Here is a 21,504-nt window from a genome sequence, read left to right as displayed (position 1 = left end):
CTTCGGTCACTTTCCAATGTGGCGGTTCGTTTAAAAGTCGTTTCGGATCGTAATTCACAAATTTAAACGCAAATATGCCGGCCGATGTCGTCTCCGAAAGTTGGACTAAACGAAACGAAAATAAAATCTTACAGCTAGCTAAATTCTAATTAAAATCTTACTTGGTGTAATGTTGGAGTCCAAAAGTCTTCTTAAAACCTCGTTCGGGTAGCAAGGAACACTGAAAAAGGCAAAAAACACAGCGAAAACCAGAGCAAAGAGAGCACACGTCCGTTCGGCAAGTGAAAAACGTGCAAAGTGACGCAAAATCGTGTTGCAACAATACGCGTTTCCATAGAAACGTTACGCGCTTTCTAATCTCCATAGAAACGGAAATTGTTGCCGTTTCTATAGAGATTAAAAAGCGCGTAACGAATTCGAATGCGATTGACGTAATAGATTCGTTTTGAATTTTAAGGCTAAGTATCTGCATTTTTTACGTTTCTATCCCCGAATGACGACGAATTGGGATCGAGAGACTCCCTACCCCTGGGAGATCGGAGGTGCAGCTCCACCTTCCGTTTCCATTCTCCACAAGGGGTTAGAAGCAAGATTTTCTACAATCGAACGTCTTCTTTACCTCGCCACCCCCAAAACTAGAACAAATCATTCCTCTCGTTCGTCCAGTATTCTCCGATTGACCGACAGCGCAAGTTTTACTAAATTTCGTAATATTTCGTTTATCCGACGCCATTTTAAAAGCGGTTACCTGACGTCATATGAAATATGCGTGCTATAGTTTAGTTACGTAAACGTTAATTAAAGTGACTTATATATTAAATAAGCGAATTTTATAAATTTACCTGCCCCCCAAAAAATATCGTGTTCGTATTTTACACCAAGGAATCAAAATATTATAGTTGTTTTTGTATGGAAATGGAGAAAAGTGATGGGCGTATTGCTCAAAACGAACGATTTAATTTTCTTTTAGTAAGTTTAATAAAGCATTTTTACAAAAAAATGCTTTATTAAACTAAAAAAAATCGTCATTTCTTAATATAAACCCATAGACTACGTGATGACAGTCGACAGAACATGGCGGCGGTGACTCGTGTGTCGCTACTCTGATATCTAGGTACTCTAGGAAAAACTATTCACATACTTAAGTTGTAGAAAATAACGTTTGAAGTTTTGCTGCATACTTCTTTAAGCTGGGAAATTGATATATTTATTCATATTTTATGCGTCGCGGGCTACAAAATATATGAATGCGGGCCGCAGGTTGCCTATCCCTGCCCTAGACCATCACTGACGCGCAATTAACTGATTGCCCCTGGAAGTCGGCTTCTTACAGAAACACAGCTTCCCTGTCATCAAATGTCAAGGCACGCCACTGATAAAAAGACCTCCTAGGAGGCATTTTTCTAGGCAGATAACTGCCTAGGAAATAACTGTCAAAATGTTTTACGTTGCTTTACTCCATCAGTATAATATTATCATAAGGTGAGCTTGATCGAACCTTCTTGTGGCTTCCGAACAGAGGATTAAAAAATATAATAAAGTTATTTAATAATCTTGCTATAGATTATATATTTAAAAATAGTAAATAGACGAATTATGCATTTTTACTAATTTAAAATACGATTAAAAAATAATTAACAGTTTATTTTTCTTTTTTAACACTTTGTAATAATTTTACCGTTAGGTGGCGGATGGCGGTTGATTTAAATTTTTGAAAACAAACGAAGAAAAATGTTACCAGTGATAAGCAAAGTTTATTTACGATGAACGAAGAGAAAAACAACGAAAGCACGACGACCAACAACGTAGATTATATAAATAAATCTTTAATAAAGGTGACGTGTTTTCAATTAAAATTGTTTTTATAATTTGAATTGAGAGTCATTTATCTTATTTAAATAATAATTTATGTGATTTATGATAAACACCAAGAAAGTGATGAATTTCAATTGTTGATTGCATAATTATCTCTTAAGCTCAACTGTCTTTCTGAAAATAACTGTCAAAATGTAGTTGATTATTTACTCTGTACTTTGGTACATTCTAATAAAAAATTAAAATGATTATGATAAGAATTTATTTAAATTGATTTGCTAGACAAACGGCAAGAAAATAGTCAAAGGCTTGTACATGTGATCCTTTGCCAGATATTTGCCTCCAAAAATCAATTTTTATTGTGTACCAGTACTACTGCCTATTCTCCATGCTGCACGTCAGTCGAGGCACGCAGTAGAGTGTCTTGATCAATGCCGAGTGTGTAGTCGTGCTTTGGTGAGAGCAATAGCAAGCAACACGACTCCTGATCGTGTGCAGCCTGGAAGTATGCTGATTTTGGGGACTATCTGGCAAAGGGTCGCATGTTTAGGTATGGTTTATTTGACTTTTTTTGCTCCTATGGATATGGTCTACAGCTCTGGTAACGTTCCAGCAATCTCATTCAGAGGAGTAATTATACCAAACAAATGCTCAGGTTCTCAGAAGCCAGAAAAGATGTTTTCTGTCTTCTTCAGGACAACCAAACTACAATGGTCTGATAAGAAATGAGTAACATTTTGAAAACTGTTAACCTTTTATTTAATGAAAAAGATATTTTCTAGTTATTGAGAACTTGAATGTTTAATTAATCAATTTATCCATAAAGAGCCATCATATCACTAGAATAATTATATTTAATTAAAGAAAGAAGAGTAAGTCATTTCAAGGATTTGAAATAGATAATTTTTAATGCAATACCAAAACAGATACAAATTTTGGCTTATATTCATATATTCATCTGAAGGAAATAATACTACCAACAAAAATTTTTTTTTATACCTTTGCATTAAATTTGTTGATTCCCATAGAAAAAAATCCTCTTAATATCAAAAATCATTTTTGAAATTTTCCTATCATGTAAGGATCAAAAGTTATAGACACATCTTTGTAAAATAATACACATTCAGAATAGTATATGAATATAGCATATGTATCTGAAAATCATTCTAATGGGGTTTATTTCTTTATTTACACCATTTTGAATATTGGCAGATATATCTGAATGGGAATCCACATTTATACATGGAATCTGGACTATGTTTTGATCCTGCAGAATATCAAAAGTCTTGCATGAAAAGCAGCTGTTCTACAAGCTGACCTGCAATAACTATACTATGACATGTACACTGCTAAGCACTTTAAACATTAAGCTCATGGAAATATTTTAAAAGTATATATAAACTTGTTTAAAAATGATGTTTGGATATTGATTTCCTCTGGTAGTCTAGTATGAGAGAGTTATCTCTCACACAAGAACCAGCAATAGTCTCTCAGCATCATTAGGTCCATGTGACTTTCATGTCTCTTTTCCATGGTTGAAATGGCTTGGCAAAACCTTTCACTATGTTTACTGTTAACATCTCCAAAATTTTTGAGAAAAAGTTTCATTCAAAAACATGTGGTAAAAGGGACTAGCTCTATCTACTCTACACCCCATACTGAGTGTATTTGTAACAGAAGAATCATATTCGACTTTAAGTGAACTATTCAGTTATTGTATGACTATACAACATGATTTAAATTAACCTTTTCTAAGATAAATTAATAAATTAATAGATAAAATTAATTGAACATATTATCCTGCTAGAAAGTGTGTCCAATTGAAAAATGATTAGAGTCTGTTACTTTTTGAATATGTGATTGTATTATATATATATATAACTATTGAATATTATATACCATCTGGAGTTAAATCTTTTTCTCCTTACAATAAATATATGATTTATACTTGAATTTACACATTAAATTTTTGAGATGTATCTATTTATAACAGTAACTTTGTTATTGTAATACAAGAATTGTTAATCTAAAATTTTTTGGAAAATAGAAATTATATTGTTATTCAATCACTGATTATATGAAATTAAAGGAAATTGAATAGCATCATTATAGTTAAGTTCCATAAAGTTATGGAATGTGTCTTCATGTTGTTTTTCAAGTACATTTTAAAGACTATATTAAGTTTTATAATTTTTTCAAATTGGAAAAATTATATCGAACTTTCAAATATATCAATGAAAAAAATTCTCTCATGATAGAAAATATTTTGTTATAATATGCATTAATATATTAAATAAAATATGTTGTATTCTGTTCATTTTGTAGTATTAGGATTGAATATTTTACACAACATAATCTATGTAAAAATGGGAATATAAGTACAGGGTGTTAAAAAATATATCCAACATAATATACACCATGCTGAGTGAAAAGACTTTAGTAAACATAGATTGAAATCTCAATCATTTCTATGTATTGATAATTTTTTATGTATCATGATTGACTTATTCAGCCAATTGCAGAGACAGAGTTTACGTTAAATGACGTTTAACAACAGAACGGCCTATAGATGTTGGCTGGCTGAACCACAGTTTAAAATGCATTGCAAAGACGACGAGCATCTATTTCTGAACACCCTCTAAAGGAACTTCGGCAAAACATTGGCTCTTACTTTCTTTGCCATTACTCCCCTGTTTTAAGAGTTATTTGGCCAATCGGGTTATTCGTTTATGACATTAGAAAAGGTCGCCAGTTATATTCCAAAAGCTTCGGAAATAAAATCTTAAGGCCATCAACAAAAATTGTTTGGCAATTAATGACAATACTTTTCCATTTTGATATTTAATTTCATCACCAATACAGTTTAAAATATGAACAAATCCATATTTAGAAAATTTATACCGAATTCGAAATTCGTCTTCGGAATAGATTTTTAAGGAATTATTTTTACATCGTCTCTCTTTGTAACTGTCGAAATGTAATAGTAATAATAAAATATTTAAAATTATTCATTTTTTATTTCTATAAAAAGATTTTGGTAATTATTAAAATTGTCTTCTTTGTTTAACAGAATGTTCTGATTAGTTGACTAACTACAATGACTCTGAAATGCATTAACGTTTTATAACTGACACGATACTTGAATTGTAAATAAATGCATCTGATTTAAATTAATTGTCGTTTTAAGTCTTCACCCATTTGAATATCGGAATTGGAACATTTAAAACAAATTTAAAATATTTAATTTTGTTATTTTTGCTCCAAGCAATTAATGAATAATTTTGTCAATTTGTGCTGTTTACAACATTTATCGAAGGAATGATATCCATTTTTATCTAAACTTTTCCACCAACAAAACTACCACTCAAATTAAAAAGCCCTCTAAACCTGCTGTCAAGTGAGTCTAGAAAGTAGGTCAAATAACTTGTTTCAAATCACTGTCTACATTGTGGCAAGCTCAAAACGCTGTCTCTGCAATGAAATTTTTCTGAACCGTAGTCTACCCGATCTGTAAATCGCCATCGGCCTCTATGCAATCGGCTGATTGGCTTCTAAATGTTGCATATGATGTGAAAAGAGGATAATCTTGTCAAATTTTTACCTTCACATTTAAAGGTGTTTCACATGTCTTCCATCAATTTCCACACATTTTTGGTATCATCTTAGAGTTGCAATCTCCCAAAAATTTCAGGTTTTTACGGATTATCTCAGAAATGGTTTTTTACTGTTTGGTGTCTACTATTTACCATATAAAAATACTAAATACTTTTAACATATTCATGAGACTAAATATGGTTTAATACTAATAGAGAGACTTTTTCTGAATGATTTTAATCTCTCATATATTAGGCAATGTGAAAGAGATATTACCCATTATATTAGTCCATACCTGTAGAATTTATTACAATTAAAGTTTCAAATACATAAAAATTCACTAATTCTTGAAATAAGTACTGAATTGCTAACTGCAGATATCATTAATTAATTGTTTTCTTAACGTATTTCGAATTATGAAATTATGTATTTATGATATATGTATTTACAACATGTTATATACTTTGTAATATATATTTGTAATAATTAAAATTAATTTTTTCTTTTCTGTTAGCATATTTATTTTTATAAATCTTATTAATACCATTTAATTAAAATATAAAATATATATTTAATTTTGAATACTTTTATAAAATCATTTTGTAAATTTTCAGTTAACAAAAATTGAAGATTTTACAATTATAAAACCAATTAGTCGAGGAGCATTTGGGTAATTAATTATTTTAATATATATGTTATTTTATTGTATACGTATATTTGTTAATATTTTATATTTTGTGAAATATTTTCTTAAATATCAAAATAGGAAAGTGTTTCTTGGACGTAAAAATGAAAAAATTTATGCCATTAAAGTAATGAAAAAGTCTGAAATGATAAATAAAAATATGGTGAACCAAGGTAAAATTAATAGTTATTTTCTTTCTGAGTTATTTAAATTATTTAACTTATAATTTTATTATAAATTTTAATTTTCAGTTTTAGCTGAGCGTGATGCTCTTGCAATTAGCAGAAGTCCATATATTGTACATTTATTTTATTCGCTTCAATCAAAACAGAATATATACTTGGTAAAATATATATTAAATTTATAAAAACAGCTATTATGATTGTATATATTTATTATAAAATTAAAATTCTTATTTTTCTAATATAAGATAATGGAATATATGATTGGTGGTGACGTGAAATCACTATTGAATATTTATGGATATTTTGATGAAGATATGGCAATTTTTTATACAGCAGAAGCAAATCTTGCATTAGAATATTTACATCAGCATGGAATTGTTCATAGGTAGTTATATATAAAAATTTAAATATAAGAATATATATGAGTGTTCAATATATCATTTTTCCTAATAATTTGTTTTTATTATTAGGGATTTAAAACCAGATAACATGTTAATAAACAGCAATGGACATGTTAAATTGACTGATTTTGGTCTATCAAAAGTTAACTTGAATAGACGTAAGTATATAGATAAAAGTTTAAATAAATGAGTTCTTAAGTCTTTAAAAAAGGAAGAAAAATAAAAAAGTTAACTATGTATCATATATTATTTGGTTATAGTCGAATAACATTTCTAAAATGATTCATTGAGTCATTAAGTAATATCTTATGTATAAAAAGTTTTATGTACAATAACTTATTACTATTCTTTAAATTTTCAGTGAAATAGTTTACAGAAAACTTTTGTTAATTCAAACTAATCGGGGCCCAAACCTATTTAGATTAGCAAGTGTTTCAGATTATCCAAAAACATTTTTTTCGGTATATTATTTATCATTATATTAATATGGGGTTTCTCAATATACCATAGTTGGATGAACCCATTGTATTATGTCAGGATGATTGACTGGTGTCAATCATCCTGACATAATACAATGGGCTCATCCAAATCAGTTTTTTGAGAAATGACAAACTTGGTTCGTAAATGTGACAAGAGACTAGCCTTTATTTTCTATTCCAATAACAAAATTTATTTTGAGAGTTTGTAAACGCCATTATGTATTCCGGGCATTTTGAGGTAAGTGTGACGTCCACTAGATTTTTTTTTTCCTCTGGATTGACTGGAATTTTAGACTATAAGTGTTCATATTAGTAAGGTCGTACTGTAAATACAATCAATTATTCCCAAACTGACCATTATAACAAGTGAAGTAAAAACTTATATTTATCAGCAAACTATTAAATGAAGGAAATAAATGTTTTTGACTACTTGTAGAGATGATATTCAGATTTACAATTGCTTGAATTTGAAAAAGAAATTTATCTTTTGATTTTTTTATTAAATTATTTTTTGGTAAATACTGGTTTATTTTTATTTCATTTACAAATATTATTAAATGCATTATATAAAACTCGAAATATTCAAATGGCTTTAAAAAAAGAAGACTATTAAATTAAAAACAAAGTTTTCATTTATAAATTTAATGTTTAAACTAGAATTATCAAATTCACAAATATCCACAAAATAATTATTGATGCTGATTGTTATTTGCAAATATTTTCTTCAATTTATATAAATTAACTTGGAAAAATAACTGAAAAAATGTTTTAGTTTTATTTGTTATTAATATTGCTGTTACACTAAAATTTGTCATCATTTCTAAAAACAATCAACTGATCATGAATGTAAAAGGACTTTTATTTTTTTTTTTAATTAGCACGATTTTAAAATTAAATAATGATTCAAGAGAGATGCATTTTAACAGGAGAAACACTTTATTTTTCTGTAATCTCTGGTAAATGTGTTTTAAATAAGTTCAAAATCTTTGAATGAAAAGAATTTAAAAAGTATTGAATAAATTTATAAATGTTAAAGAAATATGAAATAATTAAGTTTTAGAAATTAACATTATGGAATAATTAGTAAATAATGAAAAGTTTTAATGTTCACAATACAGGATCTTCCAATAAGAATGCTACCATTTTCAATTATTGTAATTACATTAATTATTATGTGAGAATGTTGTAATGTACATTAAAATATTGGAAAACTACATTTTTCCCATTATAATTTCTCAACTTATTTGTCTCGCAGCATATATTCAACTAATACTCAAATTCTTCCTACACTCACTACGACCACAATTCTTCAGCTTCTGCAGATTACTTGCGATGCACAATGATGAATAATTCTGACATTGCAAACTGCAAAACACAAAATGCCTTCTATGTTGTAGATTACCATTTTTATTTACAGCGCTTCCTAAAGGTAATGAACAACAAGACATTTGAATGCAGACAAGAAATGAAACTTAGACAATTACTCTATCAGTTGGTATATGTCACATACTTCTCAGATAATAATTAATATAATTACAGTAATTTAAAATGGTAGCATTCATTTTGGAAGACCTATTCTATTATAATAAATAAGTAATTTTTAAAGGTACCAATTTTATATTTCATTTCATTTGAACAAATATATGAACTTTCAGAAGTTTATATATTACGTAATTTATTATACATTTGTTATATTCTTATTATAAAAATAAAAACTTAAATATTAGTTAATAATAACTTAATATAATTTTATATAGAAATGTGTAATAACTAAATAATTTTTTAAATTTATATATATTTATAAATTTATTAATAGAAATTGAAGTATCAGATTTAATAGAAACTCCAACATCTCGTAATTTTGATCCAACAAACTTGAGAACACCAGGTCAATTATTATCCTTAACATCATCGTTAGCTTTTGTAAGTACCTAATATTTAATATCTTCAATTAATTACTTTTATACAAAAAATATTTAACTATTCAAATATAGTTCATATCCTTGTTAACTTAATCAAATATATACATTATATATCTGTACATAAGAATAAAAGTAATTATACAGGTTGACCCAGACTCTCTGTACATCTCTTTTAAAATGAAGGAAAGTGAGTTTCATCAAAAATCTCAAAAATTTTGATAAGTAAACCTGTTACGTTCTGTCGAATATTGATATTTTCAACTTCCAGTATTGGCTGGAATGGTTTATCAAGGCCAAAAGTCGAATTTTTAAATGGAACGTGGTATTTTTTATTTTAAATTTAAATTAAACTCAAAAAATAAGATAGTTTTGTCTCAAATGTTTTTCTGAAAACTTCTACTGTACAGTACTTGACCATAAAATGATCTTGAAAGTATGATGAACTCTTCTTGGCAAATTACAAGCCATTTCATTGCAATATTTTTCAGCTGGCTGAGTATTCAGTACAAACAAATTCTATTTACAGTTTCATTTCAGTTGCGTTTTCATGTTCAGTTACATACCTATTAAGGTGTCCTGTGAAGTTCTTTGAGCTTCATATTCTTTTTCAAGCAGAATAAATGTTTGCATTGGTAAGAACAATACTCAGTTTGAATTTTTTGATTGAAAAACAGTTAAAATCAGTGCCAAATAAGTTATGCCAGAAGAGTTTACATAAACAAAAATACTACTGAATGGTAGTAACAATTTTTGTTAGTTCAACACCAATTACATATGATTATCATGTTAACGTTTTTTACTATGTTTTGCCTAAATCAATAGCAGGTTACTAAAAATATTTTATAAGATATTTTCTTATTTTCATAGTATCATTTTTCTCTGAGATCACATTTTCAAGATCATTTTATGGTCATGAAGGCATTTTCAGAAAAAATGTTTGAGTCAAAATTGTATTTTTTTCAAGTTTAATCCAAATCTAAAATTAAAAGAAAATACCATGTTCTATTTTAAAAAATTTGACTTTCAGCCTGGATAATCTATTCCCAGCCAGTACCGAAAGTTGAAAATATAACCATTTGATTGGGCATACCTGGTTTACTTATTCAAATTTTTATAATTTTTTATGAAACTTGTTTCTCTTCATTTTAAAAGGGGTGTATAGGTGGTCTAGATCAGGGGTGGCCAACAAGTCGATCGCAAAGCCATTTTGGTCGATTACTTGCGATGTCTTGACTTAATGTGTTACACTGTAACCGAACGCAATGTGCAAACATAATGCACAAACACAACAGTATGCATGCAGTTATTACGCGACTCCTAGAAAAACACAGCCATTTAGCTGGAATATTTGGTACTGTCATACGTCAACCGAGAAAAATATCCCAGTATCACCAAATGTAGCAAATATATTTATTCTTATTTCGGATCTACATACCTGTGTGAATCGGCATTTTCATACTTAAAGTTAACGAAGACTAAACAACATTTTGTCCCAACTGATTACTATACTGAAGACTCATTATTACTGTCTTTGTCAGGATATACATCTAATTACAATTCCTTGCTTAGAGACATGCAAACTCAGTCCTTCCATTAATATTAAGGTAATAAAATAAATTCTAAATCTGTCTTTATCTGTAGCTAATTTGAATTAATAAATATTGTTAATAATTACTCATGTTGTTTTAATTTCCCTGGATGTGAGTTTATTGGCCCGTTAAATTATGTTGTTTTTTACATAGGTAGGTATACAAGGTGTTTCAGTATGAGGTGCACTCCCACGAACTATTGATAGATTAGCAAAAAGTAAGTCTAAAAATGATAACTTTCCTGGCCCAAAAAAACTTGTGTGGGTACCGAGGAGGGTCGACGAGGTCAGACCTCTGGTTAATGTCGGCAACAAGTCGGGGGGACTTGCCCACTTGTCAGGAATGGCTTAATTTGTCGGTAGGGATCCCGTAGGGACGGGACTGCTTTTTATCTGGTCGAGTGTAGGAGGGAAAGTGGAGTCGTGGTAAGACGATAAGCGAATATTCGAGCAAACAAGACACCATTTAACAGGATAACAACGATTTAATGGAAAACAAAATATACGTTACAAAAATCTGACATTAAAAGGGGTGACATATATATATATAAAGCTATATATCCCTATCACGCGAGAGAGAGAGAGTTCACATAAGTGGGTTCCATACCTCTGGGACAATCAGTAATTCAAATATGCTGTTCGTCACGATGATCGAATATTCCTTTCTAGGGAAGGTTCGATGGCACTTGAGGCACAATAGTCAAATATATTCCGTAGGCACACAGGGTAAGATCGCGACTCGATCTTAATCGATGAAAGACTCTCCAACGGGGGAGGAAGGAAACATCTTATATATATCTTTTTGCTGGGAATTTTGGTCACGTGCAGGTGCTTAGGCCATAGGTGTTCCCGGGATTGGAAACAATACGGCAAATTCGGGCGCTAACTATAAACTTAAGTTGCAAGATGATCTGTACTCAGCGTAAGAACAATGGATAGTTGACAGTTATACGGCCGGGGACGCATGTTTTCTCGTCCAGGACCGTTTGTAGGCAGGATGTTTATATCCAGGACAGTTTTTAGCAGGATGTTTATAATAGGAAAATTTTCGAGTCGATATGGGGAACAATTTTATTATAATTCGTATTATATTCGGATATAAGAAAGGGGTAATTATTAATTCGGATATAATTTATTATAATTTTGTGTCAAAGGGGATTTCCAGATCTCACATTCGCGAAAGTGAAATTTTATAATCAAATTATCAGCCATACTGTGCATTTTTATAACAACTTTTTCATATTTACGAACAAATAGTACCACAACTTATACATTGCAATTGATTAAAAAATTAAGTTACATTTTAAGTTACTAAAAATCTATCTTGTAAAAGAGTCGAAAAATCGAATTTTTTAAGTATCACCTGTATGGAATGAACTCATAGCTGCAAATATCAAAAGTTGGGTCTGGAAATTTATTTTCATTATGAGCCTATATCTCAGAAACTTAATAAGTGATTTAAAAAATAAAAAATAGTTTTAAACATATATTTTGCTTATCTACCCATAGCCTGTGGGAGTGCACCTTGTACTGAAACACAGTTTATAACACATAGTACATATTTCACACCTTTCCCTCTCCATTTAGACTATGCCTAAGACAACAAGTCGATCACGGCATATTTTTAAGATAAAAAGTAGATATTATGTACACAAAAGTTGGCCACCCTTGATCTAGATCATCTTGTATATTCTTATAATTAGTTTTATTCTTATTTTTGATATTAATAAAACTTTTAAAATAATGAAATGTATTGTAAAGACTAAACAAGATTAAACATAACTTTTGATTTCAAAAATTGCAGTTAATTGAATTATCTAATAAAAACTAAATAACATAAATTGTGCCACATAAGCTAACTCCAAACATAGATTAGCCTATGATGATAATGTGTAATAAGGCCACACTACTTTCAATGAGGAATTAACTATAATATTTTTTAGTGTATATATATGGTTTATACATTATGGGCAATAAGATCTACATAGAACATCGAACAACTGTTGAATAGCTTCAATAAGTTATGGTAAGAACTCTATTACACATTAAGTGTTAGAGCCAAAGTAACACTTCCAATAAAATATTAATTTACACAGTATACTACCATGATAGAACCATTTTGTACAATATAAAATAGTAGAACACTGTAGTATGTCTTTATTTAGGCTCTATCATTTAAATCAATGATGTAAATTGGTGTCACCAAACTTTTTTCACAGTGGGCCAGATAACTGAGAGAATGACAAGCACGAGCCACATAACCATTTTGTTCAATACAGCACACTGAATACACAAAAAATAAAGACAACCAACATATTTATTTACTAATGTACTGTACAAGCACGATAGCTGCAGCAAACTCTTATTTGCTTTTCTTAGAAACTTCATTGAAGGTACTTACACAAAAAGTGCTATGATATCTAAAGTCACAAAAAGTCACCAAATTTTTTATTTCACTGATTTTCCTAAAAATTATATGAGCATTAGATGCAAAAATCAAATTGGACCACTTCTGGCATTTTTACTTACAATTACTATGTAGAAAAAATTAAAATAAGTTTTTCTACAATCTATGATATATCCATATAAATAATTATAATTTAGTTCATTTGTGGCAGAGGGCTGGATGAGCTGTCCTTGCGGGCCGAATCCAGCTCGTGGGCCATAGTTTGGTGACTCCTGATGTAAATAAACAATCAATGGTGCCATAGAGCAGCTTCGAAATAATGAGTCCATTACACTGTTAGCATTGTTATATACTGTATCTAACACAACTTTTAGTTGTAGATATCTGTGGTGACCTGCTGAAATTGTGGTTAGAAGTGTGCAGCAATTGATAGGAACATTATTCCACTTGTTTAGAGTTAGCAAAGGTTTGCATTTTATATCTGATGTATAACAGGATTTTTTTCCAAAATCAGGGATTAAGTCAATCTATGATTTTGGAAAAAAATATTTTTCAGGCTTAGAAAGTTGACAAATGCCACAATTTATGGTATGTATGAATTTTTCTTAGTTTAATTGTAATAGTGTATTTTCAGAATAATTCTCCTTCTGAAACTCGCCATTTATCTTTATCTGGTACTGCTTGGATGTCTTATGAATCAAATCTAAGTTCCAAAAAAATACATTCAAATACAAAATCTACACCAGAATACTGCAGTTCTTTTACGAAACGATTACAGCAAGTAAGAAGTGAATCATTAACTACAGATTCCAGCAATAGTGCAAAAATAAATGAAAATGGTAAGAAAATGTTTTAAACATTTCAAAATTGATAAAATTCAGAATTTCAGAATTTGAATCTTAGAATGTAATAAATACTCTTATATAAATATAGTTTTCAATTAAAATTATGAACAGTTTTATTACTATGAACATAAATCTTACAAATTCATAATTTAAAACAACTTGTAAATTTTTGAATTTTTCCCTGTAAAAAATTAAATTAATCACTACATAAAAATTAGTATAGAATGTGATTTTTTTCTCCTATTCTTTCCATACTGGGGACACTAAGAAAGCCCTTTAGATACATTGTGGGTTCAGCTAGGTCCACAATGGAATGACTGAATGTGAGGCATAAGGCCTGATATATTTGGAACAGATCACCTTCCAAAAACTTCCTTGTCCAGATTCAATCCCAGACCTTCCAGAACAAAAAGCATGTTAATAAATTTTACGTGTCTCATTACATTTCTTACACAAATATAAAGTTCACAACTGGTATACAGGTATGCAGTGAGAAATTTCTTACTGTGCGTCACCAAAATGGCAGTATAGGTAAGTAAGCTACTATAAGAACACAATAGCTCATGACCACTAGCAATATATTGTTGTGCAAGGAGCTGCCATATCTAAATGACAGCGCATTGCACAATAAGGTGGTGATAGAGGTCACAAGCTTGCATGACCATTGATGAAAACTATTGATACATATGATCATTCTCAATGAAAAAGAAAAAGCCGAACAAGAACAAGTATTAAATTTTATTATTTCTTAACTTATGTTCATGTGTTCTAATATTTGAGTCTGTTGCACATTTGTTTCATCCAGTGGTCACTTTTAAACTTAAATGGGGCAGGGAAGTGAAAGGCAGAAGAACATTAGTGTGGGAAACACCACTCCTGTGAGACTACATTACTGGATATGATTAAAATAAAAATTAAATATAGTATTTTATACAAAGTTCAATATTCTTTGTTGGTTATCTTGGTTTAATATTATATAGTTCAAACTAATTTCAGGAAATATATTTCTCAATTTATGACAGTGAGCCTATAGGAAATAGGATATGTTAATGATTGTTTTCTAAAAATAAATTAGGTTCTGAAAACAGTTTTATCTGTAATGAAATCTTCTGAAATACATCCATGGATTTATCAGAATGGAATTATGGATATACAAAAATACACATAATGAAAGTTACCTAGTTACCTATATTCATATGTGAAAATTCAATATTCAAGATGATCAAATGATCAAATGATCAAATGCCCAATGATCAAATGATGTGATGGTAAAAGTGTCAGCTTATTGTCGTAAGAGACTAGAATTGAATCCCAGTTGTGAACTGTCAAAAATTTCATAGGGCTATCTGGTCTGGATATACCTGGCCGTTCCATTGTGGATCTGACCAAATCCAAAATAGGCATGAAAAAGCTTATTTCCAGTTTGAGTTGTTACTACTCGAAAGATGGAAAGTAAGAAAAACAAAATATGTGGTTTTGCAGTCATTTTTTTTTTCTTTTGCAGTTATTTCATATTCTGAAAATGTTGATTTGTAGATTAAATAATTATAAATTTAGAACATTCATTCAAACTTGTCATTAACTGATTTTGTAACTTTGTTTTAAAAATTTGAAGGTACAAAATCTTGAAGTTAGAACATTAATAATTATAAAATATTCAATAATGTAATTATTCACTGTACACTTACTAATAAAACATGCATTATTATACAATTATTTTTCAAAAGTTGCATTTTAAATACAAGTAATTTGTGAAATTCTTAAAAATTATCTCACATATTTTTATCTTTTTAAATTCTAAATGTAGCAAGTAGTACTAATAAAGAAAATGAAGGATCAAACAGTCAAATAGCATTGAGTGATGAAATATCCTCTTCTCGATTAACACCCGATCCAATTAGAACAACACCCAGCAGGAAAGTTCGAAAATGTAAATCTTCTAAAACGTTGCAAGGTTTCCAAGCCAAGAGACATTATCACAAGAAGAAAAGTAATGATTCTTCTGATAAATATCCATATAAGAAACGAAAACGATGCAGTTCTTTCAGATCCTCTGATAAATGTGCCAAGACTGGGATTTCGGATGAATTTTCAGAATTAAGCGTAAAAAATTTCAATAAGAAAAGGAAATTGACAATGTGTGACTCTAGTCTAGAAATGGATTCTAGTGGAAATGTGTTAAGTCCCAACAATTATCAGAGTAAAAATAGTTCAGGAAAAATTGATAGCTTGTCTGGTATAATATCTTTGACTCCTAGATTTGATGATGTTACAGCCATATTGTCAGAAAACTGTTGTGCATTAAATACATCTACAGAAGACGAAATGGAAACAAAACAATGTCCAGCAAGCAACGACGAAGTTAAAAAGATGACAAGATTTGCCGAACCTCTCAATTCAGAAATTAAAAATGAAGTTTATGATGATAAAAGGAAGTCTTTTAATTCTGTAACTCCCACATTTACTAACAATTCTGTAAGTTTTCTTCTGTTTTTTATAATTCTATCATCAATAAAAATTAAAATATTAAACTTTGATTTATAGATTACTAAAACGAATTTTACACCTAAGCTATCTGCTCCCACGCCTTATCGTACGCCAAAGAGTGTTCGGAGAGGCCGCCAACCAAGCAGCAACTATCGTATTCTTGGAACACCAGATTATCTAGCACCAGAATTATTACTTCATCAAAATCACAGTAAGTAATTTAACAAAAACATACTCAAAGCAAAATAATTTTGAATTCTTTTCTGTAGCAATGCTGTAAGGAATTAAAATTATAATTTCATTTATAGCATCTAAATGCAATAGCATTTATGTCATTTTATTATTAAGAAACATTTAAAAAATTTTTATTATTTATCTCAAACACTATAAAAACTGATTAATTAGACTATTTCAAAGTTAATTAGAAACTTCTAGGAAACATTTTATATGATGAAATGGAAACTTAGGTATTATTAATTGAGAGATTTAATCACTTTGATATCATTTAAACTAAAAACAATTGCATAAAATTATACTTATGAATGAACAACATAAATTGCATTAGTAGGTTCATTCAATGGAAACCTGGAAATATTTTTAATAGTATTTTATTACAGAACTTGAAATATTTATAATATCATTGTTCAACATAGTCCCCATCCAGTTCAATGCACTTATGCCAGTGATAGACAAGCACACAGATACCATGGGTAAATAATTATTTTGGGTGATGTGCAATCATCATGCACCACCAGCTTAATCTCATCATAATCTTGGAACTTCTTTCCATTAAGCATATCCTTCAGCTATAGAAATCCAAGAATACAAGTTCCAGGCAGTATGGAGGATGAGGAATATACTCAAGCTATATCTCTTCAATACTCAAGACTGTTGCTATAGTTGTATATGGCTGTGCATTGTCATGTTGGAGACACACTCCTGCACTGTTTGTGGTAAATAGCTAGCCTCAGATGTTCCCTCAGATGGTTTGAGTTGGTGGCACTGGCCACAGTGCTTCCTCTGGATGTAAGTGCTCTAAGATCAGCTCTTGTGATTTCAGAATAGTCAACATGACCCTATCTGCAGTAGCAGATACCTGCAATTGCTGACCTGGAACTTCTTCAGTTTTGGGATAAGGTGTGGTATCCAATACTAATGTCCATTCTTTGTCACTTTCATTCTGGCTTTTATAAGTGTACCCAGTTCTTAGCCCAGTGAAGTAATATGCTGCAAACATGCTTCACTATCAGCCTTGTACTAGCACAAAAGCTTCTGGTAAGCTTTGATACATCTTTCTTTAATTTCACCTGTTAATTGCTTAGACACCCATCTTGCATACACTTTTGCGAACTTGAGGTGTCATGGATGATGCCACATCCTGGACTGTGAGACGATTTTTCCTTATCATAATCTTCGTGGCTGCAATGTTGTTTTCTATGACTGCAGTGAATACTGGTCCCAATGAGAATTTCCCCATACTTGCAACATCTTTCTTGAACTTCTCAGTCCATTTATACACTTGTATACAACTTATATACAGATGTATAAGTGCTGATTTCCCACCTGATGATGAAGAATCTCTATTGATTTCACACTTTTGCTAAACAAAAATCTTACAATACTTCACTGTTTCTGCTTGCTGCATTTGTTGCAAAAGCATTACCATCCTATTGAATTGTTTCTCAGGTTCATATGTGCTGCAAGTGTGCCAACATCTTCTATTGGTAGCTCAAGGTCACTGTGTACTCATACCAAAACAAAATGATATTGATAATTAACGGGATTTTTAATACTTTTCCAGGTTTTCATTGAATACACATAGTAATTAGCGTTATTTGTCTTGGGGAATTTTAAGTAAGTAATGTATGTTGGTGCTGAAACTTAGCACTACCTAAGTCTCATAAATTAAACATTTTTAACGAATACTTCATCAGACTAGAAGTAAGGACTGTAAGGCAATTATAATTAATTTATTTTTAATTGTCTACTTTGACATTAGGCATTACTAGGACTTTACACTGGTATTTAAAAATTGACACAAGGATGAGAATTAGTTGAGAAAAAAACAAATTTTCTTTATTATATCACCTGTAGTAATTTTTCCCGTACACTTATGTGTGTTTTGGGCTAACATGCCCCTCATCAGCAGCATTACTACAAACCACTAAAAAAGCAATAATTAAATAAGATATTGTATATTAAGTATATAATATCTTATTAAATAAGTCCGTGGGAAATAGTTTGTTGATTTTTCTCTTTTGAACAAAAATTTTTCTGTCAAGTCAGACCTTTCGCAATGTAATCAAGTTATGATGAATGTTCCGATAAAGCTTAAGTATAACGAGCTAAAATACTCATTAAATGTTTTATTTTGAATTTGTGTATTGTGGTCTTGTGAAACTAATTTGAAACATTCACAAATATATATTTTATTTTAAAATCATTTTGTAGACATTTGCTTACAAAATAATGACCCAGAAAATTGTCTATATGAAAGCATACTTGTATGTAGAAAGCAATTTTATTATGCTTAACTTCTTATTACATCAAGTTTTCTTTTAGGTTTTCCTGTCGACTTGTGGGCTTTAGGAGTCTGCCTATTTGAATTTCTGACAGGAATTCCTCCATTTAATGATGAAACACCAGAAGCAGTATTTAAGAATATTCTTAATAGGGGTAATTTTATTCATTATTACATTTTTATAAAAAGTGTACCCTTCTTATAAATTTAATGTGCAACAGATATTCCGTGGCCAGAAGGAGATGAAGAACTATCTTCAAAAGCCAGATCTGCTATAGAACTACTACTGACAGTCGATCAGAAAATTCGTCCAACTGCAAAAGGTATATTTCTAAAACAAAAATTTATTTTTGATAGAATTTTATAGTACTTACTTTACTTATTTTTTAGATGTAAAAAATATAGAATTGTTTCGGACAACAGATTGGGAGAATTTGTTATTAAAAGAAGCACCTTTTATACCCATACCAGATGACGAGACAGATACAACATATTTTGAAGGTAAGATTAATAATTTACGCAATTTCACATACTTGAAGTATTTATAAATATCGTTTTCCATTCCAGCTCGGAATCACGACCAAAACTTAAAAGTGTCAAATTTTGAATTATAGGAGTTGAGATATTTTTGCAATTTATTTAGAAAGAAAAACAAGAAAAAAAAACTTTATTTTTACAAGTTTTATTTGCTGCCATATACATAAAACTCATTTCTTTTTTCCTTGCACGTCATAACCCTTCACATACTTTTTTGGAATTTTGTATTTATCTGCAAAGGCAACTATAGATTAGAATCAAAAAACATCTAAAATTAATTACATTAAGTTTATCTCACCTAATAATAATTTACTAATATATTTCACTTGATTTCCTTGTACGAGAACCTGGACGCCCTTTTTCCCAGCAGATTCTCCGACTTTGGTGCTCGCCGCCACACCCAGTTGTATTTCGTGCGCAAACTTTTCTGCGTCTATTTTAAATTCGTCTAAATAATTTATTAAGGTCACCTAACAAGAAATAAAATATTATTATTTCTTTTACAGTAGAGTGTTATTCATTTGATATAAGAAAAAATTTTGTTACGTTACAGAAATATCAAGATTTTAAATTTTCTTTGCATCAGATAAGTAAGGCCACTGCTTTTAGTTCTTATGTGATGATGATTTTTTTGTATAGGAGATATGCTTAAATTATTAAAAATTGTTATTTGTTGCATTAAAAATTTATTTTATTTTCTGAAAAATAAAGTTGATTACCATAGAAAAATTTTGAGTTTTTTTTTCTTAAAAGTATATAAACAATATATTCGTATACATGGGTAACCAATACAATTTTGTTTCCAAATATCCTCTGTGAAGTATTGATTCCTTTCTTTAGAATATTTATATTGATTCATATAGTATCCAATCCAATCAGTCGGTTAAATATATATTTATAGTAATTTATTTTTTGTTTAAAACCTTATGGACTGCACATCCATTTGAGAAATAACTTCAAAATTATTTTTCTGTTTTAAGAATGACACAGAGCAAACTATACTTCACATCCTGTTGCAGAGAAACAATCTGTTCTATATGCTTATCTCAAATATTATGATGTATTGTTATAAAAGTAAAAGAAATATAATCACATTATTAAAGACTAGTTTTTAAACCTCAAAATATTCATTAGCATGTTCAGCATTTGTAATCCTAACCATAACCTCATCCAAAGAATTAGGCTTTGTTGCATAGACAACTATTTTTTGTGGGATAATGTCAAAACTCCAATGATATTAGATAAGGAATCAAGGTGACCAAGCAGAGACTCTCCTCTCCTCTGACGATTCACAAAGATTCGGGGTATCCCAAAAATTCTTGTACTTCAATTTTAAAACAGTAGCTAGCTTCCACAAAGCATTGACTCAATTTATTTTGAACAAATAAAATGATTATATTTTGGCTTAGATATAAAACATAAGTTATAAATCTGACATACCAATAGATGATACTTAATAAAAGTCCATATATAAAATAGTATTTAGTATATACTACAATTAAAAATACAATTTTAAGTTATTTTTTTAATTAAGTTAGCAGCAATGTAAGAGCAAGACTAGAAAAGGCAAAATTATCTTCAGATTAATTAAGTGTTGAGCTATAGAAGCTGAAATGTTTTTGGAACTTATATATTCAAATTTGATTTTTGAACATTCATAATATAAATCAGGTTATGGATGTTATTGTATTAGAGTTACTGAATGATCTGCCAGATTTTTATTGGGATATTTTGAGTTTATGGTTTATTTAATCGTGAGATTGGCAGCCTAAATGCCTACCTCTAATCAGATTATTAATTAGACTTAAATAGCCCAATAAAAATTTGGCAAATCACTTGTAAAAAATTGAATTTTGAGAACATATCTTTTAATTTTGACCATTAGAATTATCTATAACTAGTTGACATAAAACTGCTTCAATGATTTGATTCAACTTATGTAAAGAATCTAGCATGGGGAAAATATAATTAACTACATCACATCATTTCAACTGAATGAAATAAAAAAAAATTAATTTTTTACAATTTTCCAAATCTT

At 29.7% G+C, this 21,504-nt stretch overlaps 2 protein-coding genes across 2 annotated transcripts in view; one reads left to right on the top strand and one right to left on the bottom strand.

Moving 5' to 3' along the window:
* Positions 1-1,697: 1,697 nt before the first annotated feature.
* On the top strand, positions 1,698-19,771 carry gwl (serine/threonine-protein kinase greatwall). The gene is made up of 14 exons (XM_067280963.1): positions 1,698-1,835; positions 6,024-6,079; positions 6,176-6,267; positions 6,346-6,437; positions 6,525-6,664; positions 6,750-6,838; positions 8,976-9,082; positions 13,711-13,915; positions 15,729-16,396; positions 16,466-16,619; positions 18,971-19,084; positions 19,151-19,252; positions 19,320-19,430; positions 19,497-19,771. The coding sequence occupies exons 1-14, from the start codon at positions 1,764-1,766 to the stop codon at positions 19,541-19,543; spliced, it is 2,049 nt and encodes a 682-aa protein (XP_067137064.1). The 5' UTR covers positions 1,698-1,763; the 3' UTR covers positions 19,544-19,771.
* eIF2D (eukaryotic translation initiation factor 2D) overlaps positions 19,596-21,504 on the bottom strand; it is an 18,937-nt gene continuing 17,028 nt past the window's right edge. The window contains exons 6-7 of the mRNA XM_067280964.1: positions 19,765-19,936; positions 19,596-19,698 (exon numbers count right to left, since the gene is read on the bottom strand). Of these exons, the coding sequence (XP_067137065.1) occupies positions 19,637-19,698; positions 19,765-19,936 (234 nt within the window). The 3' untranslated portion in view covers positions 19,596-19,636. The remainder of the gene's footprint in view (positions 19,699-19,764; positions 19,937-21,504) is intronic.

Source organism: Centruroides vittatus, unplaced genomic scaffold (genome assembly GCF_030686945.1).
Source record: "Centruroides vittatus isolate TY-2023 unplaced genomic scaffold, ASM3068694v2 contig_900, whole genome shotgun sequence".
Taxonomy (NCBI): Eukaryota; Metazoa; Arthropoda; class Arachnida; order Scorpiones; family Buthidae; genus Centruroides; species Centruroides vittatus.
Note: the sequence above shows the minus strand (reverse complement) of the source record. Positions and strands in the feature narration are given on the sequence as shown.

What these genes read in the sequence shown, in the direction of transcription:
- gwl (XM_067280963.1), top strand. Translation starts at nt 1,764, where the DNA reads ATGAACGAAGAGAAAAACAACGAAAGCACGACGACCAACAACGTAGAT. An exon ending in TAAAAATATGGTGAACCAAG is followed by an intron (nt 6,268 to 6,345) that starts GTAAAATTAATA and finishes TTTAATTTTCAG; the next exon opens with TTTTAGCTGAGCGTGATGCT. An exon ending in CAAAACAGAATATATACTTG is followed by an intron (nt 6,438 to 6,524) that starts GTAAAATATATA and finishes TTCTAATATAAG; the next exon opens with ATAATGGAATATATGATTGG.